This window comes from Macaca fascicularis, chromosome 7 (genome assembly GCF_037993035.2).
Source record: "Macaca fascicularis isolate 582-1 chromosome 7, T2T-MFA8v1.1".
Lineage (NCBI taxonomy): Eukaryota > Metazoa > Chordata > Mammalia > Primates > Cercopithecidae > Macaca > Macaca fascicularis.
Genome location: NC_088381.1, coordinates 172,269,468 through 172,296,630, shown reverse-complemented (window position 1 = coordinate 172,296,630; position 27,163 = coordinate 172,269,468). Strand labels below are relative to the sequence as shown.

General features: G+C 63.4%; 1 protein-coding gene across 8 annotated transcripts; it reads right to left on the bottom strand.

Moving 5' to 3' along the window:
* Window positions 1-27,163, bottom strand: ASPG (asparaginase). 8 transcript variants are annotated; one of them, XM_005562333.5, is made up of 16 exons: window positions 27,013-27,163; window positions 19,659-19,767; window positions 18,807-18,918; window positions 16,811-16,936; window positions 14,886-14,969; window positions 13,923-14,049; window positions 9,072-9,184; window positions 8,258-8,440; window positions 8,009-8,122; window positions 7,296-7,418; window positions 5,872-5,967; window positions 5,421-5,584; window positions 3,437-3,523; window positions 1,123-1,222; window positions 740-820; window positions 1-213 (listed from the first exon to the last, which is right to left on the bottom strand). In XM_005562333.5, the coding sequence occupies exons 1-16, from the start codon at window positions 27,092-27,094 to the stop codon at window positions 175-177; spliced, it is 1,740 nt and encodes a 579-aa protein (XP_005562390.2). In that variant the 5' UTR covers window positions 27,095-27,163; the 3' UTR covers window positions 1-174. The 8 variants fall into 8 exon arrangements, with proteins under 8 accessions (XP_005562390.2, XP_005562392.2, XP_073854474.1 ...); XM_005562335.5 differs by having other exon boundaries at window positions 1-195; XM_073998373.1 differs by having other exon boundaries at window positions 5,887-5,967.

Sequence of the window (27,163 nt, the reverse complement as noted above, 5' to 3'; positions counted from 1 at the left end):
TAGACCTGGTGAGGCGATGCTAGAGACTTTATTGTCGTTATGCCCAACAAAGGCCTTCAGGCTTTGCATGAGAGCAGGCTGGGAAGCAGCCCCAGCAGTGGGGTCATGCCTGAGACCCCTCCAGCAGGCCACGGGAGGCAGCAATGGCTTACACTGCAGCAGGACGGCTTCAGGTTAGACACCAGGCAGCACTTCCTGAAAACATGAGGGCTCCTGAGAACATGTGGAGACCCAGGTAGTGTGTGAAGGCAGGGCAGAGAGACAAGCCCAGGCACCCAGTCTGTGCGGCACAGCCCAAGAGCCTGAGCAAACCCAGCTTGAGACTATGGGAGGGCCAAGCAACGGAGTGGGAATGGGGGTGTCAGCTGGGAACTGACCTGGGAGACAAGCAGTAGCACCCGGTCTAGGGGGTCCCAGTGGGGCAGGGCGCGGGGGCAGGGGTGGGTAAGGGGATGCTGCGCCCTGGCTGAGCCGTCAGTGCTCAAGTCTGGTCAGTTCCTTCAGGAAGCCCTCCCTGACCGCTCCTTTCTCCTTCCCCTCACCTCTAAACTGTGTTCCACCCCGGACATCCCCAGGAGGGGCTCTGAAGACCCTAAACTAGCTGGGATCCATCTCAGCCTCCTCTGGTTCTGCCCCCCTTGGTTACGCCCCCCGATCCAGCCCTGGGATCCAGGAGCCCGGGGATCCAGCGTTGCACTAGAAGCCCATTTGGGGGTGTCAGCCCCGCCTAGGGACTTACTGGGCATGGGACCTGGGCACCGACTGCACCCTCCAGGCTCTGTAGAAAGGCCACCACTGCCAAGTTCCCGGCTGCCTCCGCCTATGGGGAAGCAGTGGGGAGGGGCTGCCTTGGGGCCACTGACCAGCAGCCTGGCCGAGGACCCCCATCCCCAGGACGCCCTCCCCCTCCCCCAGCCCACACACACAGGGTCCCAGCAGCTTCTTCACTCTCGTCACCCCACCGCTCAGCGCCCCCGGGAAGGGGACCCAGTCTGTGTGGGTCCTGCATGGGGAGGGCTGGGGATTTGGGAGAGGGGCAGAGCAGGGAGCTGGTGAATTGTCCAGGTGTCCTTCCTGGAGGTGGCAGCCTTTGGAGAGGGTGCAGGGGGTGGGGGCACTCACGACGTGCAGGGCGCTGTGCCCATCATAGCCCGGCTGCCCCAGGTCAGCCCCTGCCTGCCACCACACCTGCAGGCCTTCGAGGTCAGCCCTGTATGCCAGCCTGGGGATGGGGACAGAGGAGGAGTTGTTGGGCACCTGTCCATCTGCCCACCTGCCTGTCCCCCAGGTGCCCTGGACGCTCTTACAAAGCCAGCCCCAAACAGCTGACCCAGCAGCGACCTGGTCCTGCGGCAGGAGTTGCTGGGGGCCATCGGGCAGCCTGGAGTCTGGTTTCACCCAGTAGGTGGGACTATGACTCCAGTCATGGGTGCACATGCACAAACATACATGAACACACATGCACGCACAGCAGCATACACACCAGCATACGTGCACACACACAGGAGCACACAAGCACACACCCACACAGGCACACTCACACACGAGCATATATGCACACACAGGAGCACATGCGCCTTTGCGCACACATACGCACGCCCACCTGCTGAGCAGCCCATGCCGGTTTCGTGTTTCACAACACCGCTCTTCCCGGGGCGGGGTCCGCAAAGGTGGAAGGAAAAGTTTGAGGCAGCCCAGTGGTTCAGAGAGGGGGACACAGGAGGCACCCCAGGATAATGGTTGGCCCTGGACCCTGGCAGACTGCATGGGGGGTGGTCCTGGCTGGGACAGGGGTCTGGGCCCACCTGCCCTGGAGCAGGCACCTGCCAGGACCTCGCCAGCTCCTCCTCACCCTGCCACCCTCCTGGGAAGAACTCACTCCCCTCCTGGGGAGGCCAGGCGCAGGCCAGGTAGGGACCCGGGGCAGGGAAGGCCCCACCCCTGGTGTGCAGGGGCTGGGGGTAGTGGCCTGGTGAGGGAGGGGCTGCCCCCTCTTCCGGAGGGCCCTTAGGGACTCTGCTCCTACCCAGGAAACAGCAGCAGCCCTGCAGTGGCACTGGGTAATCTCTGGGGCGATTCTGCTAGGTGGCCTCACTGGCCCCTCCTGGACCTGCCCCAGGAGGCCAAGCCCCACACACACACTGGCCCCTGGGAAGGCCTGGCTGAGGGGCTCGAGTCCAGCCAGCAGCTCGGGCGGGCCAGGCCCACTTCCAAGCAGAGTCCCGGACCAGGATTCTGGTCCCAGCTCCCACAGGACCTAACTACTGCCTCAGTTTCCCCATCTGTCAGTGGAGCCAACAAGGCCCGCATGGAGTGCAAATCTGGACCAAGTCACCCCAGAAGTCCCTTCAAAAGCAAGACCAGGGGTTGTGGGCCAGTCCCAGAGGAGGAGCCAGAGCTGCTAGTCCTCCTCCTGCTGGGCAGGCGCCTGCACCCACTCCCCTCCCAGCCAGTGAGCTGAGCCCCCGCCATCACCCACTCCCCGAGCCTGGGACTCTGGACTTACAGGGACACAGACCCCGTCACTCATAGCACCCCCACTCCAGCAACCACCTGTACCCAGCCCTGGTCTCCTGCCTCCGATTCTCCCTTCTGGGTCCCTCAGAGCCATCCTGGCCTCAGGCAGCCCAGGCTGGGCACAGGAGGCAGTGCCAAGTCACCAGGCACAAGGCTTGGGGTGGGGGGCAGCGATTCTGGCTGCGGTGGACACAGTAGGATCCCTGCAGCCCTGGCCCACCTCCACCCACAACCAACACCCTCACTGAAGGCCTCCCTGCACCTCAGTCTCCCCAACAATAACACGATGTCAGAAGGCCTGAGCCTGCCTCGGTGGTCACTCGGGCAGCATGAGATCAGAAGGCACATTGGCCACTGGTGCCATGTGGCCAGCAGGTGGGGGCAGGGCCTAGGTCAGTTTATCGTAGGACGGGAACCATGCTGGGGAGAACAGGGCTCATGAGACCTGTCACCTGCCAGGGGCTTCAGCTCCCCTGTGACCCACCTGCCCCAGCCTCCCCAAATGCAGCCCCAGCCACCCCCCAGCCCACATCCCAGCCCCTCTCACAGCCAACCACCAACTCCCATACCCCTCCTCAAGCCCACCACACACACACACACGCATGCACACACACATGCATGCACGCACACACACTCATGCATGCACACACATGCATGCACGCATGCACACATGTGCACACACGGACACCCTTGCTGAACTGTTCGCTCAGCTGAGAACAACTCCTTCCCCTGCCCCATGACATGGTCCCAGGCAGACACCTCTTCCCGTCAGTCAGGCTGGTGCACACTGAGGTCAGCGGGCCTTGCCTCTGAAGCCCCCACACCCTGACTCACTTGTCCCTCCCAGCAGGTCTAGCTTTCCTTCCCCAAGCTGTGTCCCCCACATGCCTGGAAGAGCAGGTGCTCTAGCTGCGCTCACCTGCACAGCTCCGTCCCTGCCTCCTCCAGTTCCTGGGTGGACAGGGAGGCCCCAGCTTCCCGCAGCAACCCAATGACACCTGAATGCCTGTGTGAGAATGAGCATGCTGACCTTCTGCCCTGGCCAGCCCAGCTCCGCTGCACCTCACTCAGGAGCCAGCAGGGCTCATGTCCTGTGCACAGGGACAGGGACCTGCCTGCCCAGGACCCCACAGCCCTAGCCTCAGATGAGGGCCCATCCCCCCATCCTCTGCCTAGGCCCATGCGACATCATCTCGGGGTCCCACCACCTCCATTTGTCCAGAACACCTTCTTAGGGCAGCTCAGGTCTGCAAGGGGTAGGGGTCAACTCTGCGGCAGCCCCGCACCCAGCCCCCAGGGGAGGGCATTGGTTGGTGCTGGCGAAATAGCTCCTCCCAGGGCAGTCTCCCCCACCCATCCCAAGGGGACAGCCCATTCCAGAGGACAGCCTTACATGAGCTGACCGGCCCCACTGCACGCCCAAACGCTGATCACACCCCGTGGTGACCTCCTCAGCCAGGCCCAGCAGACACTGAATCAATCCGGCTGACTGCCCTTGGGGTGCAGTGGGGACGGGGCACCCGGACAGTGGAGTCTGTGGTGGGGTTGGGGCTCTAGCAAGGCCTTGGAGCAGAGGCACAAAGGCCCGAGGCCACACAGCCCATTGCATGGGGTGACCTAACGATTGTGCCGCAATCACTGGCCATGCCCCCACCCCTGCAAAGCACCACAAATACCCCCGTCACCCCATTTAGGGAGCCTTGGAATAGGTATGAGGCGGTGGCCTCCTCGCACCCCACTAGGGCACAGCAGGGCCAGGCAGGCAGCCTCGGGGAGCCTGGCGGTGGAGTGAGGCCGGGAGACCAGTTGGGGGGTCGCTGTGAGCCTGGTCCTATGAGTCAGGAAGGGACGAGGGGGTGGGCCTGTGTGAGCTCATCTCTGTGCCACCCACCCACGCCCAAGGACTCCCAGTCTAGAATCTCCAGTCCAGATCACCCCAGCCCTGCCTGGGGGACCCTCACAGCCCCTCCTCCCCATCCTGTCCATCACCCTGTTCTCTCCTGTTCTTTTGAGTACCCTGTCAATGCTCACAGAAGCCTGGAAAGAACCTTCTACCCCAGTCACTGACTTCATACAGGGCGCCACACCCCACCCCAGGGCTCACCGCTGGGGAGGGAGACCCACAGTTGAACACGGCAGGGTCATATGACCCCAGGCTCAGACACCCCGGCCTTCTCTCCATGGGACTCCTGAGCACTCCCTCCCCAAACACAACCCAGGGTCCTGCAGGCCAAGTCCTCCCACCCGCAGGGAGGAATCGCCAGGAACCCTGGGATCTCTGAGCAGCCACGTGCGTCTGGGCAGTGGCACCAGCAGACAGGTCCTCGGCCTTCCCAGGCCCAGGGCTGCTGGGCGTCCAGGGGCAATAAAGAGTAGGAAGGGGAGACAGGACACAGATCCCGCCAGTGCTGGCCCTGCCCCCTACGCAGGGGTAGAGGCACACACTCTGCCTCTGCTGCTGCTCGGGGCTTTGGGAAGAGACACCAGCCAGGGCTTGTGGGTGGGGCAGGGGACCCCCAAATGCATGGGCTGGGCCTGTCCTCCAGGACCCGAGTTGCCTGTTGCAGCCCCAGATCTGCAGCCGAGTAGCCTGCTTTTTATTGACCGCGTCTGGCTGCTGGGCCAGGACCTTCTGCCCCAACTCCACCCCAGCCCCCCATACCCACAGGTGTACAGAGATGACTCGGGAGCACCGGGTCCTCCCGGCTTTGTCCATAACATTTTTGTTTTCTAGGAACTCTGGGCTGGGGTCTTACTGGGCCCCAGGCTAGGGGGGCGGCCTTTAGGAAGCAGGTGTCCTCCTCCTTTCCCAGCCCAGCCCCGGGAGGCTGTTTGAGCACAGGAGCCCACAGCCTCTGCACCCACCTGCCCAAGGCAGCTCTGTGCACCCCAGGCCCCACTACCTGCCCCGCACGGCCAGCAGCAGCGGGCTGAAGCCGTCCGTGTCCCGGGTGTTCACGTCCACACCTCCCTGCAGCAGCATGGTGACTGCCTCTACGTGGCCTCCCCGGGCAGCCGCGTGCAGTGGGGTTTGGCCGTTAAAGTCCACCAGGCCCAGGTCACTGCCCTGAGGTGACACAAGGACACGCAACCCCTGAGGGAGGGCCGGGCGGGGCCAGGTAGGCCATGGGGAGGGTGGGGTCCCTCTGAGGGTAGGGCCCAGCACAGCCCCCGCGCCCACCCTCAAAGCCGCAGTGAGACCCCACAAGCTGGCAGGACAGTCCTGCTGCCCAGTCTGGCCGACAAGGGCTTAGTGTGGTCAGTGGGTGGATGAAAGGCCATCCTGCCTAGAGGGTTCAGAGCCCCCGGGCCAGGTGTGGCTGGGGCTAGGCCCCCAGGGTCGGGGAGGCTCACCAGCTCCACAAGCACCTGCAGCACCTCCAGGTTGCCGGCGTGGGCGGCAGCACAGGCCAGGCTGGGCATCAGGGCATTCCGCAGGGCATCTGCCTCCTGGGTGGGGAAGGCAGCACCCTGGGACCCATGCCTCCCTCTGGCATCTGGTGGAACTGGCAGTCCCTGGTGCTGTGTGACCCCTGCCAGACCCCACACAAGGGCCCACAGATCCCAGGGCGTGGGTGAGAAGGAACCTGAGCTGCCACGTCGGAAGGCCTGCGGTGGAGCCTCAATACCCCACCCCACCCAGGCCCCCTGCCCCTGGAGCCAAGGCCAGGCCACGAGACCACCATCCAGCTCTGTCCCCAACAGGTGTGTGGCCAGGGCCTGCTACCCACCCTCCAAGACACCCCCATCTGCTCCCACCACTGTCGGGACAGAATCGTGTCACCCTCGTGAGGAGTGTGGGAAGGGGAGCCAGACCCCTCCCCTGGGAGGAAGGCCCTGTTCCCACGGCTGCACCTTCCCAGAGGAGCCACCTGCCCCCAGCACCTGGCATCCAGGAGCTCCCCAAGACGCCAAAAGGCCGGGGTCCTGGCAGAGGCCTCACAGGTGCCACCATACCCAGCGGGCACAACATGGCCTGGTGACAAGGCCTCTGGCCTGTCTCCCTAGAGCATTCAAGCCCCATGCAGCTGCCCTAATAACGGGCCATGCACGCCAGTCCTTTCCATCTGTGCATCACCCGCCCCAGCAAGTAACAGTTGTAGCACATGGCTCACAAGACAGGTCCATCCCTATAGGGGGGAAACTGAGGCACTGAGACCAGGGCAGGACCCCAGGCAGTGGGGAACAAGGCTGTCTGGCCTGTCAGGCCCCATGTCAGGCCTGGATGCTTGGTCCAACAGCCAAGGGGGCATGTTGCGGGGTCCAGGGAGGCCGCATTCCCCTGCAGACCCCAGGCCTCAAAAGCCCTCCTTCCTAGGTCTAGGCACCCCAGTTGTGCAGGGGACGTGCTCAAGGGCTGGTCCTCACCTCCAGGTTCAGGTGGGGGCCTGGAACCCCTGGTGCTCAGAGCCTGGGAGAGCCCAGAGCAAGCACCGCCCCCACTCACCCACCTGTCTTCCGGACAGGCAGCTCCCAAGGCAGCCCTGCACTAAGGCAGCGCTGCCAGTCAGAAGGCAGTGGCCTGCCGAGCCCTGTCCCCCAGCCTCCCTGCTGTGTGCCCACCACCTGGCCCTTCCTGCATCCTGCCCCAGGGACCCTGCAAACCCTCCTTGCTGCAGACCCCAAACCCTCCTCCTGGGCCCCAGAACCGGGGTGTGCCTAACTGTTTGGGCTGGAGTGATGGCTACAGGCGCTCGTGCCTGCCTGGTGCATCCCAGGGTGACCAAGAGGATGCACAGCCCCCAGCTGCCACTCAGGCTCGTGTGCCACGCCATTACCTGGCTGCCACTCCGACTGAGGAGCCAGGAGACCCCACAGCCCAGCGTGTTGCCCTGCAGTGAGGGCTGGCACTCTTCCACCGAGGGTGGTGTCATCTCCCCACGAAGGTCCTTGGTCAGCAGCTGGGGGAGAGAACAGAGGCGAAGTGGCTCTGCAAGGGCTGGATGGGCAGCCCAGAACAGCCTGGAGGTTCGGCTACCCAGACACAGGCAGAGGTTGCCCTCGGCCTGAGCCTCGGCTGTGTGTGCTTCATCCCTCGGGCCAGAGTGGGCCAGGTCCCCTCGCAAGGCCAGCCCCACTCCCTGGCCTTACCAGCTCGGGGTCTCCATGGGCCCCAGAGGTCTCTGCCCAGCCCCAGGGGCTGGCAGCCCAAGGGTCTGGGGCCAGCTGGGTCTGAACCCTACACTCCAGGAAAAGTGGGAAGCAGGAGAGGATTTCCTGGCGACAGTTAGGGGAACTTCAGGTCTCCATGCAGGCTGAGAAGGCGCAAGGACAGGCGGAGCCTGGGCTGGGGGTCTGGTGAGGGCTGTGGGGAGCCTGGGCCCAGAGCTGCCCCTCACCACTATGGGGAGCCACATCCCTCCCCTTCCCAAACAGGACACACCCTGGGCCGGCCCCCAGGCTCTTCCGGCACCGCCCCAGGCATGCCCTGGGAGCCAGCTGACAGGCTTGTGCACACCGAGGGTCGCCCACAGCCCCAGAGCGCCCGCACCTCCTTCCTGTCATCCAGGCTCAGCCCTGGCTGGCCCAGCACATACGACAGCTTGGCCAGCGCGGCCTCCGACGTCATGTCGAAGCCTGAGATGACACCGGCTCCCTCCATGGCCTGTGAGGAAGGGGCATGTGGGCAGGAAGGGTGACTCACCACGGCCCCCAGCCCGTGAGGGGTGGGTCAGAGCCCACCTCTGCCAGGCCCTCAGGCTGTCCCCTTCCCCGCTAGGCCCTGATCTCCTGGCACTACCATGCCAGCTGCATAGTCTGTGGTCACAGTCCCCTGGAGGCAGTGGGTACAATTGACGATGACCAGGCCGCGTTTGGTCGCCATCTGCAGCTCCTGCAGCAGGTCGGGCTTGGTGGGTCCGTTCCCCGAACCGAAGGTCTCCATGACCATGCCCTTCAGGGGAGGCTGCAAGAAGGCCCGAACCTGTGGGGCGGTGGTGGGAGGGAGGGCTGGATGGTGAGGGTCTCTGCCCTCAGCACCACTGAGGCTTGCCCCGTGTCCTCCCAAGGAGAGGGACCCCAAGCCAGGGGCAGCTGGTGCCTGCCCTGCTCCCAGGACAGCAGGGCTCCTGGCAGGTGTGCATGGCTGCTGGCACCTGCAGGGGGCTGCTCCCCCCACATTCTCCCAAAGGGTCGCCCTGTCTGTAGGGACGAAGGCCTTGTGTGGCAGAACACCGTGGAAACACTTCAGAGAGGTGGGAGAGGAGCCAAGAAGGCCATCAGAGGCCCCAGCGCAAACGCCCTTGTCCAGCACAGCAGGGGCGGCTCCGAGCCAGCTGGAATCTGGGGGAGGACGCTGCCTCTAGGAAAGCATGGAGGACCCCGTTCTGGCCATGAGGCGCGCCCCAACCCTGCCCACTCCCCAAGAGGCTGGAAAGCACCATGACCAAGGACGGGGACAGGGCCTGGGGCCGGTGTGGCCACACTGCAGACATCTCAAGTCCATGTGGGGTCTACACTGGCTGGTGAGGGCCCCAGGGAGCCTGGGCGCCATGGGAGCTGCAGAGGGCTGGGGCTCGGGGCTGCAGGGGCAGGATGGCCGGGGCGGTCCCTACCAGGGCGGCGGGGATCCCAGGGTAGAGGCGTAGCAGGCCCACATCCTGCTCCATGCTGCTGTGCACCACCAGGCCCGCCTTCCCGCCAACCTTCCGCACCAGCTCCCTGTTGACTGACGACAGGGAAGGGCCTGTGTGGCACCTTCAGGTCTCCCGCCAGCCGAGACCCCAGCCCAGCGCCTGGCCCTCTGCACAGGCCGCCTCCTCCCTTGTTTTCAGAACCCTGAGCCTTCGCACCTCAGTCCCCTTGCCCTGCCTCCTCTCCCACAGGCAAATCCTCCCAGGCTGTGGCACAATCCGGCCTGTGCCAGGCTCCGCAGCATGCACGGGGCTGCGGGAGGAGGCACTCAGCCAGCGAGAGACCGATGGGCAACACAGTCTCAAGGGTGACAGCCCAGGAAATCTCCGCTGGCCAGGCAAGGGGGCAGGAGGGTCCCGCAGAGATGGAGGCCCGGCTGTGCCTTGCAGGCTGCATGGGGGCGTCAGGCGGGCGCAGAGACGAGGAGGGCAGGTGTGCCCAGCTGGGAAGCCACCAGCAGTCGCTGCGCTGGGTCACAGGCGTGGGGCAGCACTGTCGAACCAGCCAGCCTCCTCTGCCCCTTGCTGGGCACCCACTGTGCCCACTGCCCACCGGCTCAGTGGTTGAATGAGTGAACAAATGACTTTCGGATCCCTCACCTCTGGGGAGAGAAGGCCTCCATCCAGTTCACCCCAAAATCCTAATGTGCACCCATCACCCCCTCCCCACACCCAGGGTGGGTGATGGTGGAGGTGCAGGCTCCAGGTGAAGTGGAGAGGGATGGATATTTGGGGTCAGTGCCCCTTGAACCCATCCATGCAGACGGGCTCCCCAGAGGGCATGCCTGTCCTCGAGCTGAAGGCCGCCTCTCTGGCAGCACTCGAGCCCCCAGGGTTCTTCCGACCTTCTCACTCCACTGTGGGTGGGGGTGGGAGGCTGACGCCGCAAGCCCGGCCCCCAAACCCTCGGAGGCCAGCGCCGAGGATGGGGTCCATTCCCTCGGCCCCTCTCCACACTCATGGCAGCCTCCAGCAGAGCAGGGCTGGATACTGGGGACTCCCACCGCACTGTGCGGTGTCAGAGCCTGCCCAGGGCAGTAAACACCCTGGAGGCCGGAGAGCCCAGCCCAGGGAAACCGAGGCCCAGAGGCAGGGAAAGGCCTGGGCACCTGGAGAGCCCGGCACAGTGCTGGGACAGCACTTGAGGACCCCTACACATGGCTCTTCCTCCTGCCCTCAGGGAAATGCCACCCATGTGTCTCTGGCCACTTCCACCAGAGCAGCTTGCATGCGATAAAAAGGACTTCCCTGGCATGGTGGAGCTGAAGAGGGGAGATGTGGGGTGCTGGGGATGAGAAAGGGGGGAGCAGGGGCCCGGCAGTGAGTCTTCCACCCCCACCAGTGCCCACAGCATCAGTCAGGCCCACACGATGGCAGCGTGAGATGCCCTTTAACTGACAGTGTGTGTCTCAGCTGGACAAGCAGATAAGGCATCAGCACAGGGAAGGAGGGGGCACCGCTGCCACCAGCAGAGAGTTATGGCTGCAGAAGGCGTTATTACACAGAGACAAAGAGGGCCCACACCCACCCTGCACTGACCGTCGCCTCCTGAGGGTCTGTGGAGGCCACCCCTGGGACCCCAGTCCTTCCTGTCCAGGCCTGCTGGAGGCCAGGGGAATGATGAGCCCACACCCAGCGGCAGAGAGGAGCGCCAGGTGAGGCCTGCTGGCTCAGCCCCTCACCCCCCAGGAGGGACTATGGCCCTGTTTTACAGATACCAGAGCTTAGCACAGGAGCCGAACGGTGTAGTCTGCAGCCTCAAGGCTGGATGTGGCACAGCTGGGGTGGCTGGGACATGTCTGGGAGGGAGGTGGCTTCTCCCAGTGCACAGGGAAGGGCTCTGGGGCTCTGCGTTGGAATGACCCAGCGAAAGGACCCACGGCTGGTGCGTGACAGGCCTGGCCTGACCCCACAGCCATGTCCCCTGCTCCACCCTCCTCTGCTCTAAGGGCCCCAGCAGAGTGGGCCAGGGCCTCGGTTCAGCACAGAAGGGTAAGGGTGCAGGATTTGCCTGGGGGTGACAGTGTGGTCTCCTCAGACACACGGAAAGGACAGGGCCAGCAGGGCCTCCTCCAGCCTCCCATGCACCCCCACTCCTTGGTGCCGAGCCGACTGTGGACAGGAGCACCAAGCCTGCCCATGACTCCCAGACCAGCTCAGCCCCTCACTTCCCAAACAGTAGGTAAAAAGCCCAGGACAAGCCCTCGACAGGGTGCTGGTAGCTGGCGTCCCGGCCCAGGCTGGCATTGCTACCCCCAGCTGGTTCAGAGAGGGTGAGAGTGCACATTGCCAACCCATGCCCCTCCCCAGGGGCCCCAGCCGCCACGCCCTGGGCAAGGCCTGAGGTTTCTCAACACCGGGTGCCAGAACCGGCCCGGCAGCCTGGCATCAGGTTCCCACACCCACATGCATGTGAGAAACACTCAGGGGTGGGGGGCTGGGACCGGGACAGCCTCTCGTCCAGACCAGCCTTAGAGCTACGCCCAGGAGCTGCTCCGCGGCCCTGGGCCTGAGGCCGGTGTGTCTTGAGCCTCGTGGCCTGCCCAGGCTTAGCACCCTGTGCTGGCAGAGTCCCTGGAATCCGGAGCACGGTCCTCTGCGCCCTGCCGGGGCGGGGTCCACCCACCAGCAGAAGCTCCACTCCTGAGCCCCAGATAAGGTGTGAATCAGGCCCCACGGGGGAGCCGAGCCTGCAGGGCACCGCCCACACCTCTTGCTGCTCCTTCTCCCTGGGCTGGAGGAGCCGAGTGCCAGCATCCAGCATGGGCAAGCAAGCCAGTACCCCACCAGCACCAGCTCACAAGCTACCTCCTCCAAGAAGCCTTTCGGGCTGCTCCGGCCCTTGGTGAGCAAGTGGACCCTGCCCAGGCCCGAGACCCGGTGTGCTGCACACGTGTCAGACACACTGATGTGTTCTGGGCATCACACTCCCTAGAAGGTGCTCGAGGGAGCAGCAGTCCCCCTGCTGGAACAGGAACACAGGCAAGGACCCTGGGGAGCTCCAGGGCCTGGCATGAGGGTGCCCTGGGAAGGGTCTGGCAGGGCAGGGGCCTTCCTGGAGCACCCACCGGAAGCCGGGGACAGGAGGGGCTCTGGGCACGTCTGGCTGCAGGGCCGTCTGCAGAAACGGGTGGAGGCAGGTGATTCCAAAAGCCCCAGCATCTTTGGAGCTCAGGGTGTGAGCCCAGGACCGTAGACAGCACAGGCTTGAGTCGGTGCCTCCCTGTGGGAGCCTGGCTCTCTCTGCCTCCGTTTCTCACCTGTAGAACCAGGCAGTTTCCTCTGTTCTGTCCTGCTGAGGGGCCCTGGGGCAACAAGCAAGGCCGCCACCGAGCCCGGACTCCCACACGCACGCCTTGTCTTGAGTGCCAAAGATGCCGGGGCTTTCGGAATCACCTGCCTCCACTGGTTTCTGCAGACGCCCCGCAGCCAGACGTGCCCAGAGCCCCTCCTGTCCCCGGCTTCCGGTGGGTGCTCCAGGAAGGCCCCTGCCCCGCCAGACCCTTCCCAGGGCCCCCTCATGCCAGGCCCTGGAGCTCCCCAGGGTCCTTGCCTGTGTCCAGGAAATCTTCCGGGAGGGAAGTGGTGCCCCAGCAACCCACAGTCCAACCCTTTCTCCAGGAGGGTCTGCTCCTCCTTAAAATGGGGAGTGGGGAGCGGGGAGCCCCTGCTGCACCGCGAGATTCCCTAGGAAGTGCCTCCTCAGGCGTCCAGTGACCTTGTGGGCTTGAGCCATCAGCCCGCCATGACCCAGGCCTGGATAGAAGCCCAGCGTGGGAGAGGGGGCACCTCCAGCCCACCCCCCCAAAGACGGGAACAGCTGCTTCAGTCCTGGGCAGGCAGCCCCACCCAGCCCCAGGCGAGGCGTCAAATGCACCCAAAGGAAGGCCAGTGCTGCCAAGCCCTGGAGCCTCCCCCGGGCTGGACCTCACCTCAGTCAGTCAGGATGAGACACAGGGCAGGTTTGGGGCTGCCACGAGACAGCAGGGGGCCAGGGTAGGCAGGATGCGTCCCGCAGGAGGGAGGGGACGCTCCTGCCGCCTCAGGGAGGGGTGCTGGGGTGGGGTCAGAAGGACTGGCCATGCCAGTCATGGACCTGGAGCGGGCAGGGGCCGGGTAGAGTCCAGGAGGCAGGGGCTCCCTCAGGAGCCGCACATCCCAGACGGAGACACTGTAGGCCAGGGAGTGACTTCCGGGCAGGCCATTGGAGTGGCCCTGCGTCTCAGGTGAGGTCTGGCAGGGCAACGGTCTCTGAGAACAAGCCCCAAGGCTGCTCCTACAGCCAGGGCCAGGGGGCGGGCTGGGCCCCCCAGGAGGAAGCCTCAGGACACAGGACCGGCTGGAGTCAGCCCCGCAAGGATGGCTGGGCTGCCCGCCGGAACCAGAGGACAGAAAGAGTCCCTGAAACTCCCGGGGACAAGGCTATGGCACACAGAGGTGCGGCAGAGCCAGGTGGTCATTGAGGACCTCCTCGGCCTGGGGCCAGGGGTTGGGCAGGACACACGAGGGTCAGATGCCCCAAACCTCTCTTCCAGGTCTCCCGCCTCTGAGCCTACAGGGAGCTGTGGAGGCCCCCCCTCTGTGGCCACGCAGCAGGCCTGTCCACGCAGCCCTGGCTTCTCCACAGCCCAGGCCAGAAATAAGCCAGGGCAACTCAGAACCAGGCACGGTGCTCTCAAATTCTGCCGAGTCCCAGCCACGAGCTCCCTGCAGCCACCCCTTGGCCAGCACCAGCACTGGGCAGGCACCTGGCCCTGCTCTTGCGGGGCTTACCTGTGACGTCAGCACCCACAGTGGCCAGAGGCGGCAGGTTCGGGGAGCAGAAGGCTGCGAACCTCCGAGCATCCACCTTGGTCGTCCGGTTGCCCCGAAACAGCTGATTCTGGAAGAAGAGGCAGACCTGCAGGAAGGAAGCGACAGAGCTCAGAGCAGCGGCCACCCTGTCCCTGACCCCTCTGCCCTCCAGCTTCCTCCCTGCCGTCAATGGGGTGCCCAGGCCCAGGGGGAGGCGGGACTGTAGCCCCACCCACCACAGGCAGAGACCCTCCTGGGAGCAGGTACCGCCCTGCTCAGGCCCTTTCCTGCCCTGCCACCTACCCCCAGGCTAACCGGAGCCTGCAGAGGCCTGGGGACCCCAGCGCCTGGGGTGTGCAGGTGGCTGGGTGGCAGGAGGGCACCGTACTTCCTTCCCTTCCCACCTGCCCACTGCCCCCATCCCTGTTGCTTAGAGCGCCCTGGGAACTCATCCCAAAGGTGCAGTGAGCACAGCTGATGCTGGAGACCCGCTGCCCACGGTGAATGGGAGTCCCTGAGGCCCTCAGGAGCCGGTGTCAAGCTGCTCAAGAGCCTAAGGGAAAGCCCCTGCCCCAAGGCTGGAGGATCTTTGCACACATCTTCCTGGGATACCACATGACAGGGAAAGACATGGAGGAGGGCAAGGGACACCCTTCAAAGCCATGCTGGCTGCAACCTATTTTTATAGAAGCTTATATACATATCTCTAATGTAAATATCCATCGTAGGAGGTCTTATAGAAGCTTTCATACATATCTCTAATGTAAAACTTACATACATATCTCTAATGTAAATATCCACAACGTAAGATCTAGAAGACAGCGCACCCAGCCATTGGCAGTGGCGTCTGGGGAGGGGCCTGGGGGGACTTTGTTTCCCGGCTGCTCTCGGGCTCCCGCCCCCGCCCCACCTGCCCCGCCTCCATGCGTGCCAGGCAGGTACCTCTGGGATCACATACTGGCCAGCCATGAGCAGCGCCCCCAGCAGGTTCTCACGGCCGTCGCTCCACAGGGCATGGATGGACACCTGGGGGAGAGGCCACGGAGGAGCTGAGGCCTGGGACGTCCAGAAGCCTGGGATGCCCAGCTCATCACTCCAGGGAAACCTCCAGGCCCAGCCCAGGAGCCCCAGGTGGGGTGTGGGAGAGAGGACCGGCAGGCTTGGACTGCAGCAGGCAGCCTGGAGATGGGTGTCTTGGGGGAATGGGGTGCTCAGAGGAGCTGGGCAGTAAGCCCATCTCCAAGGCCGCCAACAACAGCTGCCGCTGCAGACGATGCCAGACTGCACCCAGGACCTCAACCCACCCACCAGCTCCCTTTACAGGTCCAAGAGCCGAGTGCTGGCAGCAGAGGCCAGCCGGTCCCCATACTGGAGAACACATCCCAGGCCTCCCAGCCCAGCTGCCCTGCCCAGCTCCCTTGCTACCCCAGCAGAACTGTGGGCTGGAAGGAGGGTGGTGGGGGTGAGGGGTGGGTGGGCTGTGACAGAAAGGAACTGCCTCGCGATGCCAGGCACAGTACAGCTCCTCCCGCAGCTGCCTGTGTCTAGCATGGGCGACCGTGCCCTATGGTTGACTGAGTAGCGTGTCCCAGGAGGGCGCAGGTGGCCGTGCAGAGGCCAGGGTCTTCAGGAGGAGGCGGCCGGGCAGTGGTCAGTGCAGGGCCTCTGGAGGGAGAGAGCCCTGGCAGGGGGTGGCAGTCCTAGGTCCTGGGTCCTGGGTCCTCCCTGGCTCAGCCCTTATGTGGTGCGTGGCTGTGGGTGAGTCCTTGGCCTATAAGCCTGTTTCCCCATGGGTATAACAGGGATAAGGATGCCCCGACAAAGGCCAACATCAGGGAGAGGAGAACATGCATGTGAACATTCCTGGGGCCCGCAGCGCTCGTAACTGTGCCCTTGATTCCCCTGGAGAGGCCCATGGGACGTTCTGCTGCCCCAGGGCTCGGGAGTGTCTGGGAAGAGGAAAACCAGCCGGAGTCCTGTCCCTCCTTCTCGAGCTCTGGGGCGGGAGGTGCTGCTCCCCGCTAACAGGTGTGCAGTAGGCCCCGGGGAGACCCCGGAGGGACAAGGGAGATGGCTCCAGGCAAGCAGAGCGGGATGGCTGAGCCGCCTCCCTGGACTGCTCCCCGCAGACCTCCTAAGACAGCCTCCATGGAGTTTCCTGGAGCTGCCACCAAGCTCAAAGGGACATAGGTACCGGGTTCCCACACAAGACCTTAGCCTCAGCCATGGGAAAGGATCCCAAGGGGCTCAGGTGCCCACTGCCACCCGCAGGCAACAGGAACCCCTAGTCAGCCTCTAGCCGACCTCCCCGCCACCTCCCCTCAAATCCAGTTTTCCAGAACAATCCACTGGCCTTGGCTTATGGGATTTGTGCTGGGTTAGGTTGAGAGAAGCGGGGAAATCGTGTGCCAGGGCCCCCAGGATGGCATTGCCTGGAACCACAGTGGGTGGAGCAGAGAGAGGGACAAAGGCAGGGACGCGGTGGGGGCCTCCCGGCACTGCTCTGTGTGTAGCCATCCTGCTGCGCCAGACGGAGAGGTGGGCAGCGGCCGCGAGCAAGCATCGGGAGGAGAGGAAGGGATGCCTGGCACCCCCAGGGCCGAGGTGGGCATGGCTCTGGGGGCTCCAGGGCCTCACAGCTCCCGGGGCCACCAGCAGGAGATGACCTCCTCCATGGGGCAAGTGGGCTGGCACCCTGGCAGGACCTGAGCACTCGTGAGGCCCAGCACGGGCCCTGCAGCAGCCAGCTCAGGAGCTGCCGGGCTGAGCAGGAAGCCCAGGATCCCGCAGCGGCCGCCGGCAGCACAGACTTGACTCGTGGCCTCAGGAAGCCCCGATTCCTAGGAGCCCCGGGCCCCTGAGGTTACCTGGGCCCCAGTGAGGATGACGGTCTTCTGCAGGTTCTCCAGCATGAAGGACAGCATCGAGGCAGCAAAGGCCATGGTGTCAGTGCCGTGGATGACCACAAAGCCGTGGTACTGCTTGTAGTGCCTCTGCAGGAGGGGCGCACACTCAGGCAGGCCAGCCCCTCGGGGAGCAGGCGTGGGGGAGGGTGCAGCAGGGGGAAAGGGTCCAGATGCAGAGGGGAGAACTCGGGGGAGGCGCCCATGGGGCCCTGGCCTGGAAGTCCCTCTCTGGAAGGTAAGCACCTGGCGTGGAGTCCTGGGACCCCCACGCTCTCCCTGCCCCGAGGCTTCCATGCCACTCAGGTGCACCCACCGCGCGCTGAGGCTCCCCTCAGAGCACTCGAGAATGAGTCCCTCCGAGGGGCCTCTGCACATTCCTGGAGGGTGGGAGAGCGCCTCATATGGCAGCAGGGGGCTGTGGTAGTGCATGAGCCTCGAAGCCCAGACGGCGGATCAGGCAAGAACACAATGGTGGGCATAAGGATGCCTGCAGGGTCAAGGCACAGCCATGGCCGGGAGCCAGCAGGTGACCATGGAGGTTGCCTGAATCTGGACCTGGGCTGGGGGGCAGGACACTGAAGGGCAGCAGTGAAGCTGGTCATGCAGGGACGTCTCCTGGCCACCACCCCCTGGAGGGTGGCAGGTCCAGGCTGTGGCTGCCAGGGCACCGTTCCAAGAGCCCAGGGTCCCATACTAAGCCTGGGCCTGCCTGGTGGGCTATTGAAACACCAAGCCCTGTAGGCCCGGGGAACTGCAGAGGAGCGGAGGCCAAGGAGGGGAAGGGCGCCCTCTGCTGGCCACTCGCGGCAAGACGGCAGGCTGGGCCCCTGAGCTGAGAAGGCCTTTGTGAGGCTGTCCAGGGCTGGTCCCTGACCACAGGGCACCTTCGTGGGCCTCAAACAGCAGTCAGGCCTCGTCCGGTGAGGGCTGCCGGCCACAGATGGAGGAGCCTGTCCTGGGTGGTGCTGCCCCCCACCCCGCTGCTGGGAAGGGGAAGCCTAGGTGTTCCCACTCAGGGGAGCAGGGGGTTTGTAAACGAAGCAGGTGAGAATTGGGACTGGAGAGGGCAGGAGGCCCCTGCCAGGGGAGGCAGCTCAGGTAACATGGGAGCGTGCTGTGGTGGGGGAGAATGGAGAAGAAAAGCTGATGAGGTGGGGGGTGGTTCTGCCTGCAGGGTGAGCACACAGGTCGCTGTAAACCACAAGAATCTGCAAGAAGTGCTGTGGTCCTAAATCCACTAAGACCCCAACTGGGGAGGGGACGGACAGAGGGCAGTGAGCCGGTCACCAGCCAGGCACAAGGAGCGTGTCGGCCCTCGAGGTAGCATCACACACCATGCCCCAGATACTAACTGAGACAGGCTAAGATAGCTGTTCCCGCTGTGTCCTCGCCTGGGAAGTCGACTTGGCCCTCTACGTCCACCCCTAGCTTGCATGAGGGAGGGGGCCTCAGAGTCTTGCCCCCAGCTCTGACATGTGGACCCTGCCCGGATTTCCTGAAGCTGCCATTCCCAGATGCTCCCAGGCCCCAGGCTGGGCAGGCGGACTCCACCCCAGACCCTGCAGCTCCTCACCTGTCCCAGAGTGTTTCTGTAGGCCACTGCCCATCCACCAGCCCCGCCCATACCCAGAGCCCTGCCCACACGCATAGCCCCACCCACACAAATAGCCCCACTCCCACTCTACAGCCCCACCCACAACACAGCTCCACCCATGAAACACAGCCCTGCCCACACAACACAGCCCCGCCCACACCCACAGCCCCCAACACTCCACAGCCCCGCCCACTCTCCACAGCCCTGCCCACACTCCACAGCCCCGCCCACACTCCACAGTCCCGCCCACACTCCAAGCCCCGCTCACACTCCCCATTCCCACCCATGCTCCCTAGCGCCACTCACACCCAACAGCCCTGCCCACTCTCCACAGCCCCACCCAGCACTCCCCAGCCCTACTACCTCGATGGTCTGGGCAACGCGAACCCACTCAGCGATGGTCATGTCACTGGAGTCGAAGAGGGGCTGGCACTCCAGCACGGTGTAGAGGATCCTCTGGTTGGGGGTGGCCGGGCTGCGGGACGGGAACAGCAGGAGGCGGAACTGCAGGCTCCTGCTCTGCACCTCCAAATGTCCTGACCTGCTCTGCTCCCCTCTGGCGGAGGTGGGGCCCCTACGCCAAGGGCTCTGCACACAGCAAACTCTCAGCATCCCAGGCACAGGGCCCGGACCCCTTCCACCTGGAGCTCCCCACAGGGGCGAGGATGTGGGTCAGGATGGGCCACTCCCAGCAGTCTTCTTCCCACAGCAGCTCGGAGAGGGGGGCTGGGACCAGCCCATGCTCCGGCAGGAGAGGCTGCTGGCAGGAGGCTCGCCTGCGACGGCTGTGGCGGTCAGCCACCACGAGGGCAACTCCCAGCTCACCCCCAGCTGTGGGGGACATCAAGGAGCTGGGCCCAGAGCAGAGAAATGGAAGGATCTCCATGCTGGGGACAAGGCCGCCTGGGCCAGCCGGCTCCTGATATACAGGGTGCCTAGATGGGAAGCCTCATCACACTTGCCAAACCAGCCTGGCTGGGGGTGTGGGAGAAGGGCAGGGAGGGAAGGTGGGACCAGGCACAGGGGCACCCTCAGAGGCTCAGGCTCTGGTGGAAGGCGGCTGCTGGTCAATCCTAAAGCCCTGTGAGCTGAGGGGATGTTAGAGACAGGGGTGAGCAAATGGCTCACGTGGGCCTGGCCAGCAGTGCCCAGCCTCGGGTTCGGTGCCCCCCAGCAGCCATGCCCTGCCCGGGACCGGGAGGAGCCCACACTCACGGCAGCACCAGGATGTCCTCAGAGAGGCCGCAGGCTCGGGCATGCTCTTCGTCATGGAACATGGGCAGTGTCCTCAGGATGGCAGCCAGGCCCGTCCCAGGCACGAGCACTGCGGGCAGAGTCCAGGTGGATGGTGGGGTCAGGGACTGGCAGCCATGGCCTCCTCCTCCCTCACTGAGGGGCAGGACCAGAGCTGGTGGGATGGGGTTCCTGTCTTATGACAGTCAGAGGCTTGGAGGAAGGGCTATGGCTGCCCCTGGGACGCCTCAGAGGGCAGGCCGCTGACCCGCGTTTGGAAGCCATGGCTTCCTGCCTTGGAGCCCATGGTGATTCCTCATTTCACACCTGGACAGCCCCAGGAGCTCTGCCCAGGTCTCCAGCTGCTCTACTCAGGCCCTGCCCCTGCTCCCACCCCTTCTCCAAATGCTCAGTCCACACTCCTCACCAAGGTCCACGGGGCTCAGCCTTTGCCTCACTGTGGATGTGCTGCAGGCTCTGCCTGGAAGTCCTGCCTCATCTCCACTTCTCACCCAGTAGGTGCCTCAAGACCCAGATTGGAGCACCACCTCCAGGAAGCCCTCCCAGATGCCCAGGCTATACTGCTGTTCCCACATTCTCCCTCACTGACCCTCGAGCTCCGAAAGGGCATGGACTGTGTGACTCCCTCAGGGTCCAGCCCAGGTCCCCTTCCCCAGCTCCCCGACCCAGAGGGCCTCGCACACAGCAAGTGTGTGTGCGAGGTTGGCCCCACCCCTAGCAGCTCTGCCACCTTCCTGCAGCCTCTGCATCTCAGTTTCATCCCATAAACGGAGACCTGGCCACACCACTCATTCCCTGGGGCCAGCCGCTCAGTGTAAAGCCCTGACCCCTCAGCCACCCGTCCAGGGCCTCCAGCCAGCCCCGAAGCTCCCTCCTGGCCCTCCCTTCCCTCCCCCAGCAGCAGTGTCCTATCCTATCCTGCAGACCCCCGCCATGGTCACCTGCTTTCCCCTGTCACCCTCTGCAGCCGCACCCATCTCCAATCACTGGTTCACAAACTAATCCCAAACTCGGCGATTTAAAGCAGCCCCCTCTGATATCCCTCCAGCCGCACCCCTGCCTGCCGTCGCCCTCCACCGCTGGGCTCAACCCGGTCTCCACATCTCTGCCTGTTAAGTCACCGGCCCCAGGACACCAGCCCCTTGGCCCCATGAAGGTTTATGGCACCCATGATCTTCTCTGGCCTTACACAAAGGCCGGTGGAGCCCCGGCGACGTTTGCCGGAGGACTGGATGATACAGGTCGGCGGAGGTGCAGCCGCTGACAAAATCACCCCGCCAGTAGGGGTCAGCCAGCAGACGGGGGAGGCAGAGCCCATGCGTGTTTGTCTACCCGTCTACCCTCTGAGGCGCCCAGAGTGCAGACAGGACACGGGCTGCCAGAACAAAGGTCTGGACTCACCAGCCCTGTGAACCCCAAGGACCCAACCTCAGACCCTGGGCATCCAGAGGGCCAGGGTCCACCCCACACTGGTGTCCAAGTGTCCCTGTCTCATGTGCGGTGGGTTGAAAAAGCATCCTAGAAGATGTCCACATCGCAGGGCCCGGCGCAGTGGCTCAGGCCTGGAATCCCAGCACTTTGGGTGGCTGAGGTGGCGGATTGCTTGAGGTCAAGAATTCAAGACCAGCCTGGCCAACATGGTGAAATCCCATCTTTACGAAAAATACAAAAATTAACTGGGCCTGGTGGCGCACACCTGTAATCCCAGCTATTTGGGAGCTTGAGGCGGGAGAATCACTTGAATCTGGCAGGTGGGGGTTGCAGTGAGCCAAGATGGCACCACTGCACTCCCGCCTGGGTGACAGAATGAGACTGTGTCTCAAAAAATTAAATAAATACATAAAAATAAAAAAGATGTCCACATCCCAATCCCTGGTACCTGTGGGTGTCACTTCATATGGAAGTGTCTTTGTGGATGTGATATTAGGGGTCGTGGAGGTCAGGGAAGTGTCTTTGTGGATGTGATATTAGGGGTCGTGGGGGTCATGGAAGTGTCTTTGTGGATGTGATGTTAGGGGTCGTGGGGTGGGAGGTGGGCCCTAAAAGCCCTCTCGTGTCTCCTTACAGGTGGGAGGCCACAGGGCATGGGGAGGTGGGAGGCACAGAAGAGAAGGCCATATGACAACAGGGCAGAGCGGCCCTTGGAGATGCTGGGCTGGATGACTGGAGTGATGCGGCCACAAGCCAAGGATTGTGGCATCCACCACACAGCGGAGGTGGCAGGGGCAGTTCCTCCCACAGAGCCTCAGGAGGGAGCGGTGCCCTGCAGCACCCTGGCTCAGCCTGGGGAAACCCCTCTCAGGCCTCAGCCTCCAGACCCGAGAATGAACTTCTGTGGTGTTCAGCCGCCCGGCACAGCGGCCACAGGAAATGAAAAGTCACTCTCCACTCCTTGTGGCAGGTGAAGCTGGGGTGTCTTATGGGGAAGGTGGAGGGACACATCTGGTTTGGCTTTGTGGGACATACGTTGCGCAAGGTCACCTCCAGCTGCTGCTGACTCATGTGGGGGAACAGCTTCCAGAAACTTCCAGGAATGCTGCAGAGTGGTAGGCGTGGATATGGGCCCTGCTGTCCCTGCCAGGGGGATGTGTGGGCACCACAGGCGAAATCAGCCAAAGACAAGACTAAATTCTCTTGGTGTCCTCTTCTCTCGAGCAAAACACTGAATATGTGCTTTGCAGTGGTTTGTATGGCTCAGAATTTTGGGAGGCTGGGCTTTATGGGCTTTATGTAAGCCCAGAATTTTGGGAGGCTGATGCAGGAAGATCACTTGAGCCCAGGAGTTCAAAACCAGCCTGGTCAATTTCTTTCTTTTTTCTTTTTCCTTTTTTTTTTTTTTTTTTTTGAGACAGAGTCTCGCTCTGTTGCCCAGGCTGGCATACAGTGACGCCATCTCCACTCACTGCAACCTCCACCCTCAAGGCTCACGCGATTCTCCTGCCTTAGCCTCCCAAGTACCCGGGGGCGTGAGTAGCTGGGATTACAGGCATGCACCACCACGCCTGGCTAATTTGTTATTTTTAGTAGAGACGGTGTTTCGCCATGTTAGCCAGGCTGGTCTCAAACTCCTGACCTCAGGTGATCCACCTGCCTTGGCCTCCCAAAAGTGTTGGAAGTACAGGCCTGAGCCACCATGTCTGGCCAAATGTTCCTTTTTCAAGCCTATACTGTCGCCAGTAAAGTTTTCTTACCAACCTGCAAGTGAACCACTTTCTAATTCTGGGGCTCCAGTACCTCACCCCGCAGTCAATGTGTGGTACGTCAGCAGCCATTCTAACAGGTATGCAGTGGGATCAGGTTTTTTTGTTTGTTTGAGACAGGGTCTCACTCTGTCACCCAGGCTGGAGTGCAGTGGCAAGATCCAGGCTCACTGCAACCTCCATCTCCTGGGTTCAAGCAATTCTCATGCCTCAGCCTCCCCAGTAGCTGGGACCACAGGCACCCACCACCACATTATGGCTAATTTTTTTTTTTTTTTTTTTTTTTTTACTATTTTTAGTAGGGGTTTCACCATGTTGTCCATGGCTGGTCTTGAACTCCTGACCTCAAGTGATCCACCTGCTTCCACCTCCCAAAGTGCTGGGATTACAGGTGTGAGTCACCGCGCCTGGTCAGCCGGAGCAATTTCTTTTATTTTAAAGAAACACCGACTTTCACACCTAACTCTGATTTTGTAACTCGTATTACTTTTCTCAATGAGGGCCCTCCAAAAGCTTCAAGGCCTGCAGAACCTGAACGCTCCGGCCCTGCCTGGAACCTCTTCCTTGGCCTGTCCAGGCAGGTGCCTGAGTTCGCTGGTGACCTGGAAACTCCTCAGCCCCTGCTGAGACCTGGAAGCACACCTGGAAGGGAGGGCCCCACTGTCACCACGAAGTCAAGCTTCGGCTCAGAAACTCGTGAACGTGTAGCACCCATTCAGGAAGGAGGTCCAGGCCACGGGCACAGACCCCGCTGCAGTGACCAAGAAGCCACGGGCATCACTCCACCCACAGTCTCGGCTGCTGGGACCCATGTGGCCAATGGGCAGGGAGCTCCTCTCCGCTGCCTGGCCCCAAAGCTCCGCCCTCCCTGCTGTGCCTGCACGGAGCCGGGCTCAGGAGGGACTCTGGGACAAGCTGGCAAGTAGGTGGGGCTCCCAGTTTGACACAGGAAGTCTGCAAGTTTCTCGGCCGTATGGAACGTGGCCACTGATGCCAGCTTGGGCTTATCAGCCGTTTTGGGATTTACTCTGCCCCTTGACCTGTGATAGCTTCAGTGAACTCAGAGAAGGGATGGGTCGAGGGGCGTCCCCGCAGGCATCGCCTCTGCCCTCCCTGAACTCTGGCAGGGCTCCAGGTGTGCAGCGTTCCACCCACAGGTCGCTGTTTACCAGCAGACACAGAAGCTGTTCCAACAGCGACAATCCAAACAGCTTCACTGTGGCACGGCCACCACTCCCCTCTCACCTCCCCAGGGAAGGCCAGAGCCCACGTCAGCAGTGTGGAGGGAGTAAATCATTGCCGCCTGGCGGGGCTGGGACTCAGGGCAGTCGTGGGGGTTTGGAGGGTGGCTCGCCTGGACTCCGGGCCTGGTTCCCTCCCTGGCCTGTGAGTGCTGCCCTCGCTCCTGGAAGCCTTGTCACTTCCCACGCCATGAGGCTCTGCATGTCCCCAAAGGACGCCTGACTGCCGTCACACAGCAGAGCTGGCATGAGGGCCCCTGGTCTCCCACAGCCCCGGCCCTCGGGCTCCCCAGCTGCTCCATGGGCGTGCGTGGTCCCCTCATCCAGGAAGACAGTGGGGACCAGATCTCCTGTCTCTTCCTCCTTCGTCTTCTGGGGCTGAACCGTGGGCTCCCTAGAAGCCTTCCTGAAGTGGAGAAGGGTGGGCAGTGAGGATGCCGGCGACGGGGGCACAGGAGGGCCTGGGGCTGACAGCAGTGTCCTGGAAGCCCTCAGCGTGGAGCCAGGAGATGCCGCCTCATCCTGTGGTGAGAGAGACCCTCACCTTCACGAGGGCTCTGAAGACACGCGCCCTCGCCGGCTGGGACAGGCTGGCTGCTCCAACCTCACGAGGAGTCGTGGGGAGCCCATTCCTGCAGGTTCCTAGAAGTGGATGCCCCACTTGGGTCAGCTAGCAACAGCTAGGGGTGACCTCACAGCCACACGAGGACGGGCTGCTGAGCACAAGCCAGGACCCCAGTGCACAGAGCACCGAGGGATCTCAGAAGGCTGCTTCAGGTCTGAAGACTGACGCCCCACACCCAGTTTCCAGCATCAAAGTCTCTTGTTCCCCACCCAGACGCAGGACCTCACAGCCTCTTTCAGAAATGTGGTTCACGCAGGTGAGTGCGCCCACAGGCTGCTGCGGTGAGCACGCGGGGGCCAAGCGAGACGGGTGTGTGGCGGGGTTGCAGTCAGAGTCCACCTGTCCCTGCAGCTTGGACCAGTCAAGAAGTATGTGTTGAGCTCAATGAAATTGCAGTTGGCCACACACCAAGCCTGAAGGGGTAGTGTCAGGGGCGTCGGACCAGGCCCCAGACAGAGTTCCCAGGTCCTGTCCCCGCTCAGGGGCAGCTCTGGCAGGCTCCAGCCCTGCTGGGCTCCCCCCTACTCTTTCTTGCACCTTGCAGGGCTGTTCCTGGCCTGGTCCTCTCCCACCTTTGTCCTGCAGGCTTTGTGTCCTCAGAGAAGCCCTCCCTGGGCTGCCTCAAAACTCCAGCCACCCACACACCAGGCCCAGGCCCTGTTATCAGCCCACAGCCCCTGCAGGGCCCTGGCAGATCCTGTCCCTGGGACTAGCTCCTTAATGCGTGCCATCCCTTCAATGGCAGCCTCTCTCTCTGGCTTGTGAGGGTCAAGCACAGGAACTGTGTCACTCTTTGTCAGTGGAGTGTCACACAGGGGCGTTTGCCAAACTGTGAATGACTTTGTTCCATTCACAGGCAGAGGGAGAAGCGCAGAGGAGGCTCCCAGCAGCCTGGACAGCCATGTTCCTGGGGCCTGAGTCCCTCGTGGAGGAGCCCCACTAGGCTTTGTCTCCTGGGCTGGGCACGGAGTGGGCCTCCAGAGGGTCTGCACCAGTCACGGTGCGGCGGGTGGAATCTGAGAGTACCGACAGAGTGCTGGTGGCTTCTGAGCGGCCACTGCAGCGGAAAGGGGTGGCCAGGAGGGACAGCTGCTGGGGAACAGGCCGTGAGAGGGGGTGGGGAATGGAGGGACAGGGAAGTGGTTGGCAGATGGGCAAGGGACAAGAGAATGTTCTGGTCATGCCAGGGGAGGCCCTGGGGCTCTGGCAGAGCCGGAGAGGGTCCCAGCCATCTCAGGAGGGAGAGCTGCAGTGGACACAAGCAGTAGTGTGGGGAGGGGCCAGGGCAGCAAGGAGTGGGAGGAGGAGGAAGAGTAGAAAGGGCTCCCAAGGGAAAGGCAGGCAGCGGCCCATGGAGGGTCGCAATGAGGTTCAAGACGGGCGAGGGGGCTGTTCTGGCCCCGAGGGAGGGAGCACCCCACATCACAGCAGAGCCCACGTGGGGGCCCCAGGAAGGTCCTGCCCTCCTGGGGAGTGCCCAGGCATTCTGGAGGCTCCAGTGCAACTGTCCTCTCCCCATCCTGGTGGCCTCAGGCCCCCCAAGCTACCATCCTTCCTCTGCCCAGCCCAGGCTGGCAGCACTGTGCTGGAGTACCACAGAGCTCGGTGCCTGTCCCAGGCCTTGACCCTACCCAGGCAGAACAGTCCGGGTGTAATCGCTGGTCTCTAGTCAACTAGGTCCACACAGGGGCAGAGGAAGCAGGGCTCTGAGGCCACCTCCAGTGTGAACGCATGTGTCCCCGCAGATGCCAGGTGGCCCCAGTATCGTGCCAGGCACTGCTTCCTGACCAGGACCCCAGGGAACTCAGGGGATGGGGACATCCTCCCGGGTGTCGCAGGTGAGGGGTCCTCGCAGCCTCCTAAGCCTTCCCGGCTTGTGTGTCCAGGGCAGCAGGGGCAGACCAAAGCCCTGGGGCCCTCCTGCCCCATATTCCAGGGCTCCAGGGCTCCAGGGCGCTGGCCCTCAGGGGCGCAGCGGCAGCACAGGGCGCCTGGCCCCAGGGTCGCAGGGCGCTCCCAAGAGCACGACGACCACAAGGACCCACCGACCTCCTCTGTCCAGGTGGGGGCTCCGCACGCGGGGCCGGCGGTGGCCGGAACCGAAGGAGAGCGACCCCAACCCGCAACCCCCAACCAGGCGCGGATCTGACTCCCCCACAACCCCCGTGGGTGCAGGAGGGTCAGAGGCTCCCGGTCTCGGCCAGGTCCAGAGGCCTCCCCCCGCCCAGGGCGCCGGGTCTCAGACTCACCGCCGAGCTCACTCCGCATGCCAATGGTGCCGCCGGTGTAGACGGCCAGCAGCCTCCGCTCGGACCCCACCGCGCGCGCCATGCCGGACCAGGGACCACGGGAGTGGACGGGGGTGCAGCGGGGACGCGGGGCCTGCGGGACTCAGGGACT